The sequence below is a fragment of the Equus caballus genome, chromosome 16 (genome assembly GCF_041296265.1).
Source record: "Equus caballus isolate H_3958 breed thoroughbred chromosome 16, TB-T2T, whole genome shotgun sequence".
Taxonomy (NCBI): domain Eukaryota; kingdom Metazoa; phylum Chordata; class Mammalia; order Perissodactyla; family Equidae; genus Equus; species Equus caballus.
The window spans coordinates 34,470,623-34,483,475 of NC_091699.1; the positions used below are offsets into that span (position 1 = coordinate 34,470,623).

Sequence of the window (12,853 nt, forward strand, 5' to 3'; positions counted from 1 at the left end):
AACTCAACACCCCATGCTCATTAAACCCCACACAGCACTTAAAATGTGTGTGTGTTTTCCTTTTAGAATGGCACTAAATTACATTCCCAAGGAACTTGCTGAAGTTTGAGCACAGCTGTTTGTTGGCTAACGTGCCGAAATACCAAACAGCTTACTTGTGCGCACTCACAGTGAAGTCAAGTAATTAGTCAGGAGTCACTCTGTCCCCACAACAGTTCTCTTTCAGACTTTTAGACATTTTGTCTTTTAGAGATGATGAAACTGACCTTTTCCTAAAGGAGTCAACGGGCTGACTCCTGGGCAAGGCTGCAGAGCACAGCCCCGCAGACGTCTACGGTGGCCCCTGGGTGTTTAGAGATTTTTGGACGACTCAGCTGGTCCTCCCAGAGACTCAGCTGCACTTTGTCCTTAGACAACAAATGTGATGCCACAATGGGAAACCAAATCTCCATGGATTCCCTGGGTTTTTCCTCCTCTAATGAAGGACAAGAAAGGCCAATGGGCTCCAGCTGGGAAGGGAGCAGCACCTCCTTGCGGGTTGGGTCCCCAAGCACTACAGAAGGCCAGTCACCATCAAAACGGCAACTTTGAAAGAATCTAAGAAATGCAAAGTAAATGCATGCTTTAAAAACGCTCCCACAACTATGCACAGGTATTCACAGATGTTCATCATGGCATTGCTCGTGAGAGAGAAACTGCCAAGAATCCCTGTCTGGTGGCATAAGTTTGCCAGGAGCAGCTGTACAGTGCACAGACACAGGGGAGTCTCTGCAGCCGATGAGAATGACGTAGTCCATAGGTACCAACACAGATCATACACAAAGTAGGTTCTGGAAAGAGAGGTCCCAAAGCCACCTGTGGAATATCACTGCATGTTTGACAGATATGGCAGCAATGTGTCCTAAACTTTCTCTGGAGGGTAGGAATACAGGAGACATTCCCTGCCTATATTTCTGTAATAGTTGAACTTTGTAAGCAGAAAAACAAAATTACAAAATCATAGTGAGTGGATTTACTAGTGAAAAGACTTCGGATCACGTCTAGGGGAGAAAAGCGGAAATGGTCAGGTTATGCCAATAGTAGTGTGTGTACCCCCAAGGTATAGGAGAAACCTCCACGACAAGCTAAATGGCGGCTCACCAAGAAACTGGACAGGAAGGAAATGCCTGCGGCCCAGTTCACCGCGCCCTGGCTGCTTGCTCTCTGCGTAACTTATTGGGAGAGGTCAACTTGCCTCCCTTTCGTATGTAGCATTCAGCACTTCTCTGGAAAACAGACTTTAGAGTAGTTTTAGGGGGCCCTTAATTTAGTTAGCTAAGGATTTAAATCAGTAAGATACTACACAAAATTAGAACCTCTTTTTCTTGTCTAGAAATAACCATGAAAATTCTATAGAAGACAAAAATACACTTGCAGGAAAAAAGTTGTTCAGCTCAGCATCATGCAAATTGCTTTTACATGATGTGGCTGGTGAGGGCAGAAACTCACAAAGTACTGCTTTGAGGCCACTGTGTCCTGGCCTGAAAAACAGATTAATCTCCCTGCCCCTGCCCCACCCAGGGAAGGGGGCTAGCAGGGAGGTCAGCAGAAGCCGAGCTGTGGAAGACCACATGTGCCACAAAATTCTCCCTCCCTCACTGACTTATGTCTACAGCCAGTGTCTTGTTCAGCTTTTGCTGCTAATAAGCTCAGCTGCTCCTGGCAAGAGGCAGATGGAAGCACTTTATGGTTTCACTAGATGACAATTGAATCTATTAACATAATTACAGCCTTAAAGGAGAGTAATTTGTACAGTGAGCGCCCCAACCAAACTCGGAGGCAGACTTGAGTAGAGCAGGGCTGTGTTCTAGTGATCACAGATCAAATGCGATAACAAACGTAAAGCATTTGGCACAGGACTGGGCACCAAGGGGGTGCCCGCACGACAGCAGCAGTTACTACACACAGGCCACAGTCAAGAAAAACCAAAGCCAGTGGATCAAGAGAAGGAAGGTAGGAAGGAGGAATGCAGGATAAGCAGGCTTCCCATCTGCTCTCTGGCTACTAGGCTGAATGAACGTGTGGTATTGTTATTTCGGAGAAACCAGTTTGCCCTAGAGCACATATTCCAAATATGTGCCAGGACGTGGTCTTCCTGTGTGTGAACCAACACAGAGAGACCAAGGGTCCACAGCACCAGTCCGCTGCAAGGTGGGGAGACCGCATCTGCCAGGCAAGTGGAATACTCAGTCGACTCGGCAGGGGTGCTCAGGGGTGGCGAAGGAGCCAGCGGGCTCTCCGCATGGAAACCGGGCAGAGGAAGCAGGCCGAGACCCCTCAGGGCTGAGGATGCCTAGGACCCACATTTGCAGGGGGTTTTCTGTTTGGTTGCTTTTTGTTACAGTTCTCTTATCAAATTATTTGTTGCCTTTTATCACATTAATAGGAAGCTAACAAACACTGTCATTTCCTAAGTGATAAGCTTGGCTGCCTGCAATACTCTGCTAAGGACCACACTGTGCATACTAATGAGAGCCCAAGACTTAAGAAGCTTCCAGAAGATAAGCAAAAATCCAAATTACCTTTTCAGGGCTGACAGTGGGGACAGATAGGCCCTTGGCATTTTTATGATACCCCCCGCCTATAATTCTGGCACTGCCTAGCTAGGTAGCGTCAACTACACGCAACTGCAACAGGGAAGAGTTCGTTTCAATCATCTACTCAGGGAAATTCCTTCGCTACAAGCTTTCAGTCGCCACGGTTTTGAAGATTGTGCCATCCCCACACATCACCACTTTCTCAAGAGAGGCAGATGGGTCCAGCTTGACACCGGCTCCACAGAGCTAAGGTCAAAAGCAGAGGTTTGACCAAAAGCTGCCGTAGAATCTAATGTGAACTCTAGTGAAACAAATAAGATAATGAAATTCGGCAGTTTGACTCCATGATCTAAAACAGTGACTGCATGCACCGTCTGTGTGTGGCCTAGTCACTACCCGAAACACTAAGAATCTTTCACCTGCTACTCAATCAGCTGCGGCAGAGCTCATTTTCCTCTCATTTCTGTGCTCAGTGTGGAGTTGGCTTTGAAATCAATGTGCTCAGCTATGAGCAACCAGATTCTTATTTCCTCACAATACATTAGCCATAAAGGGCCGACTCATGGCATGCAAGCCACCACCCTGCCGTTCCCACGCTCAGTTTGTCCTTTCTGGTAGACCTAGGCCTTGTCTCAAAATCTTAGTCCTTCAGGCAACCAGTGTCAATCCATCAGAATTGTCACACTCAACAAAACCATCCAACATTCTTTTCAAAGTTGGAAATTGTGAACAGAGGATGGGGCAATTCTCCCGCGAAAGGCTTCCCTGGAGTCTGAGCAACCTGTTTCCCGTTCCCCACGCCATCAACGAGCTGAAATAAAACCTGCTGAGTGTAGCCAACACTACGATCGAATAAATGAGCAGCACAGCACTGCGGTGAGGTGGGGTCCCTGCCGCAGCTCTGCTGTTCACGCCAGCCAGACCCCGCCACGAGGCGCACTCCCGGCCCGCATGGAAGGAGGCAGCTTCTGTGCTCCCTCAGGAAAATACCTGGTCGAGTCGTCCTAGGAGAAAATCCTAATTTCTCATATCTGTACAGATCCCAAGATTTAGATAATTTTACAAGTTTATGTTGTAAAAACCATGTTAAAATAACATTTTGAAGAGAGAGCTTTTTAGCTGAAGAAAAATGAGGCTGAAAGTTTGAGGCACTTAGCTGATGATACAGAACTGTGGATTTCACGCATTATGGTACGTTGAAAGCAATGTGTTACTACTAACAGTTAAAAGTACCCCAAACCACAAATGCTTTCTTCTAACTATGTTACCCTTGCTCACTTGCATTCCCACATTTCACAGCTGGACCAGTTTTACCAACGCTGCATCCTAGAATCCGGGAGGCACCACACACGTCAGGCATCTAACATTAAGATGGACAGGCTAAGAATCACCTGGCTAGAACACTGCATCAACCTGACTGTGCGATATTATCTCACACAGCAGCATCAAATAAGATGTTTTGTACAGTATAAATAAAGAGACCCCATAAACAGAAGGAAGGAAAGGTATCTTTTTAACATGAGGATAGAGGAGGAAGAGCCAATGGAGAGGCAGTCAAGCACGCCTGTCCTTACCCTGCCAGCCCTTGTGTCTGCCAGACCCCGTGCAGGGCAGAGAGGACATTCCCACTAGCCGTGACGGAACCAGCCTGCAGGAGAAGACAGAAGAGAAAGCCATTACCTTCTGAAACTCCCCAACTCACGGCTGGCTCTCACATATCCTCCATTGCATGGCTCCTTACCACCTTCATCTAGGACACGGTTTCAAACAGCCTGGGGAGTTTCTCGGGAATCAGGAGCCTCTCCAGCCCAGAAACTCACCGCATCCAGGAAGTACTTTTTCTAGGTTATTGCTCTCATTATCAAACTATGAGCAGAGTTCACCCAGATAATTCATGTACAACTATTTAACACGAAAAAGACTGAAAGCAATATTAATTGGTCTGAAAAGGATGGGAAATAATGAAACTTACCTAGGTAGCCTTCTAATAAACACATTAAAGAGGACTACGTTCAATTTAAAACACGACTGACATGCTTAGGTTTGGCCCTGCCAACATACATACTAGAATTCTGCCCTTATTTGTTCCACTTTTCCACAAGGGTATGACGTTTTACTTTTTATTGTTTTGGTCTAGATATATTACATGCATGGCATTCCCTGAAGTCTCGGTCTAGCTTTTTTTAAAACAGTTTTTTCTTTCTAATGAAATTTTTTAGACAATTCTGACAACTGTCCTAACTCAGCCAGTTTAGGCCACGCATGCCCAGGGGCAGAGCCTCTAGCTCAACTGCTGTGGGGCATGAAGCAACTCGACTCTGAGCCTCAGGTCTGTCACCAGTACAAATAAAGGTTACGTGAAAATAGTATCACCAGGCAGAGGCCCTATCAGCCCTATTTGCTTACGTAACGTAGGTGAAAATGCTTTTGAAAAGGTAAAATGCTATACAGACAGTGGGCACAGCGATTACTGTGGCTACTGTTTGGTGAATGTCTGTTTCATCAGTGGTTCAACAGGCAGCATAAGGCTGCCATTACAGGAAGTGTATACCACTTTTCTCCACTTTATATACATATGCACCCTTGTGCTAACAGATAGATATAAGCATCTGTTGTGTCTACGTTGCATTATTTTACCACTTACCTTTGCCAACATGATTCTTGTTTTTGCCACATCCAAAGGCGTGGTGACTACAGCTGCGAATCCACCTGTGTAAATGAAAATACCCAACACACAAGTGAGGTACTGTTTACTGTCTTACATGGTAATTTATAAAGTTTATTGTATAATTCCTCATAACTCTGCCAAAATCACTTATCATTATGTCCACCTGATTGATTCAAACATAGGATACACAATGCAAAATCCTTATCCACATGCTCCACTGCTTTGGTAGTGATGTCTAACTGCATATAAAAGCGGTGACAAGAAAATGCTTTATACACTCAGGTGAAAAAAACAAGGCCTCACAATACATCTTGCTCTTACATGAAGCAACAAACAAACCTGTGTGTGTACGTGGGTGTATGTCTACGGTGAGACCCCACTCTCTATATGAGCCGCACTGCTCCCAATGCATCTCAGAGGGCCCACGCCTCCTATGGGCCACTGGTCTTTAATCCAGCTCCCAAATGCTTCTATTGTTTCTTCTCTGAGGCAAAAGGGGCAAGCAGAAACATGTGTATCACTGAGGGGATCTTTGGTATAAATAGCTGGATTCTTCAAGTTAAAAGAGTAAAGCTTTCTGTATTTCCAGGCTTCTGATAACAGGCCAGGTAGAGTAACAGCATTTCTGAGCTCCCTCCTGCATCTTGTTAGAGTCAGTCTTGATTCAACAGGCTTTCTTCCTTACGGCTTGCTTCCTACCTTCTCTCTCATGTCCTCTTTACTTAAATACCGTGACTGCCAAACTGATTTTTTTAAAATCCACACATTTTCAAGGGGTCTATATCTACAGACAGAGGAATAGGAGGACTATTTTTTTTTTTAACAGAAAAGCACAGTATATGGCATCAATATTTTATTTAATATGATACAAAGATATATTTTAAACTCCAAGAGGCCCAAAGGAGATAGTAATAATAAACCCAAAAGGGCCTTCCAAAGATTCAGCTTCCATGAGCGAGGATGGGCAGTTTTACAAGGGCTGAGCAGAGCAGATGTGCGTGAGGATGCTCCAGAAATAGCACCCCTCTCCCTCTAAGTTTAGTGGCGTGTGGACAAGAAGGTCATTTGATCCCTGCCAAATATCTTTCTAAATATGTTGCTGAAATAAGATCACTACACCGAACCTCCTCCATGTGCTAACATTTCTTATGATGCTGACTTTTTCAAAGATGTAACCTTTTATGTTCCATTTTTTATTACCCACGAGTGACACATACCTTGGGGCTAAACAGTATCAATAACATGAATATTAGAGGCCCTTGTTCTAACCACTTTTGTGTTATGAATACGTGAAACGTGTTCTTCCAGATTCAAATGTTGCCTGAAATTCAGAGACTTGCTAAACTTTGGGTATTTAAAAAATTTGTGGACCCAGTCCTGAAATCCTATTCTTTGGATTTCTTTTAACCACAAATTCTGCCCTAAAGGATGAATATTCTTTTAATTATAGAAAGGGGTCCAGGAAGGCTTTGCACCCATTAAAAAAAAATCCTAAGAAAAGGCGGGCAAGGAACGTAACTACCCCAAACTCCCCACCCAAAATCTTATGGTCTTTTAGTTTCCCTCACTGACTGTAAGGGTTCACAGGGCCCAGCCTGAAAAAACCATTCTTCAGAATTAAAAAAACCCAGGCTTAAATCCCTGCTCTACTAGTTGACTGGCCTCAAGTAAATTACTTGTTCTCTAGTTAAAGGACCCTCTGAGAAAGATCCTCTTACTACCCTATGCTACCAGTGGGGAAAGTGAAGCTCAGAAAGGTGAAGTAACTCGTAGAAGGTTTTACTTAGTGGAAAGCTGAGACATGAACTTGTCTGTCTGACTCTAGAACCCGAGCCCTTGGCCACCAGGTCTTCTAACGGCCTCAGGTTTTATCTGTAAAATGCAGATAGCACTATGACACAGGGATTAAATGAGTCTATGCAAAGAGTCTGGAATGCTGCCTGGTCCACACTACTGCTCCAAGAAATTAGCTCTTTTCCAGACAGGCAAAGATAATGTGCAATTTCCTTCATGTTTCTAGCCCAGCACACACAGTAGGCCGTCAAAAATGCTGACTGGGTGCCCTGGACAAGTGTCTATAGTTTTTACAAACTGAAGATTTCAACTTGTCCTCTAAAAGGGAGCTAATGATATTTTCCATTACTCTATCTGGCACGTGGGTACTTTCATTGATAAATTGATTATTTTATCTCATTTTCATAGTTATTACTATTCCATTTTACAACTTGCCCAGGCCACACAGATGGTATGGAGCTGGGACTCAAAGTCACATGTATCTTGGCTCCAAAAGTAGTGATCTTTCACTACATAATGGCTTTGATACAAGATAAGACATTAAAATTTGTCCAACTATAGAAACTCAGAAGTGCATACACCATTTTCCTATTTGAAAATGTTCACCCTAAACCAACTAAAAAGACTTAAGAGTTGACAAGGACATCATCCGTCCCCTGTCTGACCACTCAAGCTTTTATGAGTCACCTATGTTGAAAAGTATCTGTCTTCTAATAAATTTGGATACTGTAAAATCAAACTTATTTTGGCCGTTAGCAAAAGTTCACCATTCCTTTACTGTGGATGCCTGCCAATATTCTCTGAGAGATTTCTGTTTCATGAATTAATATAAAGAAAAGTTAAAGACAAAAACACGTATGCTTAAATAGGTCCTAATTTTACTACCATGATGGAACTGTATTTTTATGAAAGTTATTAATAAATCAATTAGAGTGTCTTCAAATATCAAAGACCGCTTTGAGTCGCAGTCCTCACAATGTTTCTATGAGGCTGCAAGGAGGACTTGTGAAGACCGTGTAATAGAGTAACTGGCCATAATGGAGACGGGCAGGGGACCTGTAATTTCAGTTAAAATGTAGTTATTTTCTACATTTTACTTAAGGGAACTATAAACCACTGGTAATAAATACAAGGAACATGCTAACATATTAGACAGGAAATAATTACTTGGTACGGCAACCGTAGGCTGCTTTAGTGCTCAAATCACACGTGAAACAATTTTCTATGGGCTCCACTAGAGTTAGGCTTTTACTGAATGTTAGGCTAACTACTTTCAAGGACCAGATTCAGGGGAGACCAGACTTTTACAATGAAACAGCATCTCACATGTCCTTAAAGAACAAACGCAGGTCCTTCACCCTCTCCAGACAAAGGGACCACCTTCCTACAACAGGTCTGGAGCTGTCATCTCCAAGCAGCAGCGGCGAATGTGGTGGGGGCAGCAGTGGGCAGTGCTGCCATTTGTCAACCCTCCAGAGCCTCCCCGCCCCTGATTAGCCTGGGAGCAAGAGGAACAGAGATCTTTGTGATCTCCAAACGAGTGTCCAGACTTGGCTGGCTTCAACAGCCACCACAACAAACAGCAAATGTGCTTTACAGATTGAGGCAGACCTTCTCATTTGTTACCCAGATAACCCTGCACCCTATGTCAGAATTTCCAGCCACGGGGAGATCTCTCTCTCTGTCCCTTTCCCTCTCTCTTAGAGAATGTAAGTAGGTGTTCCAAGAAACTGATCAAAGAACACTAGAACAGCAAATACCACTCCAGTAGCAAATGTCATAATTACTTAGACTGAATGATGGTTTCATGTTTAGAAGTTAACTTGAAATGAGGAAGCTGGCAAAGTCCTTTTTTTTTTCCTAGTTTAACCCCTGACCAGAAGCCAAGGGAATTTCAGAGCATGACAAGCTATCAACACCTCCAATCTCAAGGGACATTTTTGGATATCTATGCCAAATAGTTTATAAAACAAGCATGGGCACAGAAAAGTGCCGAGGATGGCACAGAGAGTGGCTCATCTACCGTGATTTAAACTAGTTTAAACCTGGAAAAGCACCCAGGACGAGACAGCTGATTTCTGATGTAAGGGCAAGTTTCATCACTGCCTCTATGGCCGTATAAGGCTAAAGAGTCTGAAAGTGCAGCAAGTGCTGTGGCTGAGCGTGGCAGATCTTAAAGGGGCTGCCCAAGACGGCAAGTCATCACTCACTTCTCTATGCTGTGTAATGCACAGTGTTGCAACAAACTCTTACAGAATATCACTTTTTCACGATTTGGAATATTTTCAAATGATGTTTATCTTTCAGAAAGGTTTTAAAATAGTAAACTTGTTCCTCAGAATCGTTTGTATCAACCAAAATTTCAAAACAAAAGGGATAAAAACGAAAAAGGTATTTAGTTTGTCTTTTGTTAAATATATGTAGACGTACTGACAATGGATTTTTTGCAGACCTTTGACAAACTCCTTCACTTATCAGAATCTCAGCTGAAAAACTAAGATGACTGTATCAGAAGAGTTTTTAAATCTATATGCTATTAGAGAAGAGGATTATGTACAGTAAATTTATTAATATGAAATTATTCTTTCAAGGCAATTGAGAATATGAATTGTGCTGATACTAGCTTTTCATTTTCTGGGTGTTGGTTGCTTCTATTTAACTAGCAATAATTCCTTACATCTGTTCACTTTTATAGCTTACAAAGGACTAATGCAGACATTATCTCACCCATCCCTGAAATAATCCCTTAGCGTAGCATTGCTTCTACGTTACAGGTAAGGAAACTGGTGCTCAGGAAGGCCCCAAAGTCTCAGTCCTTAGTTGGGGGCAGAACAGAGACCTGACGACTTTGTAAGCCAGACAGCTCGGCCTGTGCTTGACGAGCGGCTCCGGGCAAACCCCCGCCTGCTCTGCAGCCCAGCTTCCCCGGCTGTCCCTGAAGCACAGTGCTGTGTTGCTGCATCCTCAAGTGAGCCTCCTCAACGGAAAAGGCCTGGCCCACAGGATCCTACCCTACAACAGACGGCTCAACGAGTTTCTGTCTTTCCCCCTTCTGACTAATCTAAGTGCCTAGTACCTATGACAAAGCATTATTCGGAAAAAGAAATTGTAATGAATGCAAATTAACCTAACAGAAATGATGCATTTGCAAGCAAATCTTTGAATGAGCTACACAATGAATGGGACCGGTGAAGATGTGCTTCTTACTTCAACACATGGAATTTTATGGTATCGTTAACTTTAAGAAGTGGCCTTCCTTATCCAGGATGACTAAATGTCCCTAATGCTCATTTTGTCCCCAGGGCCCAGGAGGGAGTCAACAAAAACTCACATTTCTCTTAGGGACTGGGGAGTAAAGACTCCTGACCTCTGGAAAGTGAATCAAGACCACCTACTCATTTAACACAGCTAATAACTATGTGTCATTTGGAAACAATTACCTGTCATAATCAATCTGAGCTGGCTTCATGTCTAGAGGCAAGATTCTTATTTTTGATTACCAATTCTACTAGTCAGTTGGGTCCAATTATTAATAAAGAATCCTATAAAATGTATATTTTCTGTTTTCCTATTCACCACAACAAAAAACCCAATCCAACTACCATTAAACAAATTGGAAAAGAATTATTTCCTAATAAAGTTGACATCCTAAGCCTACAGATCTGTCAATTTATTGGCTTCACATCTACACTAGCCGTTTACAATTTTCTGGCAAATCTCCACTTCAATTTATTTCAACTGTAACTCTAATTTACCTTTATTTGCAACAACAAAATGTATTTCTTAGACTATTAAACCTATCACTTATTAAATTCCTTAAAGCATCTGAGTTCTCATTAAAACCTCACTGGAAAATTCATATGACTTAGTGATGGATAACACCATATTGCACATTGTCACTTTGCTCTGGGTTTAATGTCTAGAAAATGCCCAGATGTTCAGAACACCATATTTTCCACACAGAGCAGTGTAGCCTTCGGTAAGCCGTGGAGCAGCCTCTGCTCTCCTGACACTAGTTAATCTACAGCGCTGTCAAACATGTCACACGAACCGTGAATCATTGCCTTCTGCAGAGCTCACTTCAAGCCCCAAGCACTGCTCAAGGCAGACAGCTGCATGGTTAGCCCCACACCCACAGCAAGTCTCTTCCCACAGAGGACTTTATAAATCATCTTTAAGATAATCCAAAGGCCTGAGTGAAGGCTTTAATAAAGATAAAAAGAAGAAGAAAAATTTGTCAAAAACAAATTGGTTGTCTTTCAAGCAGACCTTTTTAGCAGGTTTTTTTCCCCCTAAGACACTTTCTTTTCTTAAACAACTTGTGGAACTCTCTTCATCTAAACAATCTGGAATTTCTAAAGAATGTTGTTTTCGCATAGTTAATATTTTCACATTTTTCTCCCCCTCTTTGGTCTTTCCCAGTATAATATAATCCTTTGCACCTGCAAAAGCTCCACAGACTGCTGACTGCCAAGAATCCACCACATGATCCTGCCTCCAGGACCAGAGGGCCTGTGTTTAAGGAGAAAGAAAAATACAAGTTATTAAATATTGGAATTTCTCGGAACCTGCTGTGGGTTAGCTCTGGGGATGGGAACTTAAGTGAGAAGCTATTTTGGTGGCATTCCACACTGATGACGTAAGTGATTTCCCAAGGACTTAACTGCATTCGAAAATAAGTCAAAGAAACAAGGGTGACAGCTACATTAGAGTGCTCAGGGGAGACGACTGTCAGAGAAAATGTATGATGTACACACACATATACACACATTTGTGTTATGTGTATAGATAAAGATATATCGTTAAGACAACGGAACATTTTAAATATTTCCCATATAATTCTAAACATAAATACCATAATTTACAAATTAGTCCAGAGCAAATTAGTGTACACCAAATTCTTCAGTTCTTTTTTCAATCTTTATCCTTGCTGTGCATTTGGAGGATGCTAATTCTGTTACTTATCAATTTAAAATTTGCCAAAACACTTTTTGTACTGTCCACGTAATAAGCTAATACTCATGCCGAGTTTCAAACCAGGCAAAATGATGGCACAGACACCATGCCTTGACAGCTGAGAGTTTACGCTCTATTAGAAGACAAGATACAGTCACATCAAATGGTGAAAAGTTTTATGAGTCGGGCCTCGGTCTAAGCTCTGAACATATATGAAACCCCACAGCCCTCACAACAACCCTAAGAGTTGGGTCCTGTTATTATCCACTTTTACCCAGGCTTTCTAACAGCACAGCCTGCAAGTTTTTTAGCTTTACTGAGGTATAAGTGATGTCTAATAAACTACACAGATTTAAAGTATATAACTTGTTAAATTTTGATACACACAAATACACATGAAATCACCACCACAATTAAGAAAGTGAATATATCCCTCACTCCAAAAAGCTTGTTGTGTCCCTTTGTCACCCCTCTTTGCTGCCCTTCCTCATCACCCTCTAAACAATCTGATCTGTCACTGTAGATTAGTTTGCTTTTTCCAGAATTTTACATAAATCTAATCGTACATTGATTTCTTTTTAACTTGGATTCTTTGCTTCAGAATTTTTGTGTGATTCATCCACATTGCCGTCTCAATAGTTCACTCCTTTTTAACTGGTAAGTGATATTCCATCATGTAGATATATCATAATCTGTTCATGTATTCATTTGTTGATGGATATTTGGGATTTTTCCAATTTGGGGCTATTACAAATAAAGCTGCTATAAACATTTGGATACAAGTCTTTATATGGATACACACCTTTATTTCTCTTGTGGAAATACCTAGGATTGAAATATCTGAACGACATGAAAGGTA

General features: G+C 42.3%; 1 protein-coding gene across 3 annotated transcripts in view; it reads right to left on the reverse strand.

Moving 5' to 3' along the window:
• SLC25A26 (solute carrier family 25 member 26) overlaps nucleotides 1-12,853 on the reverse strand; it is a 149,157-nt gene that overhangs the window by 488 nt on the left and 135,816 nt on the right. For all 3 annotated transcript variants that reach the window (XM_001916278.5, XM_023620114.2, XM_023620113.2), the window contains 3 exons: nucleotides 11,481-11,550; nucleotides 5,221-5,285; nucleotides 4,151-4,224 (listed from right to left, as the gene is read on the reverse strand). In XM_001916278.5, the coding sequence (XP_001916313.3) occupies nucleotides 4,151-4,224; nucleotides 5,221-5,285; nucleotides 11,481-11,550 (209 nt within the window). The remainder of the gene's footprint in view (nucleotides 1-4,150; nucleotides 4,225-5,220; nucleotides 5,286-11,480; nucleotides 11,551-12,853) is intronic.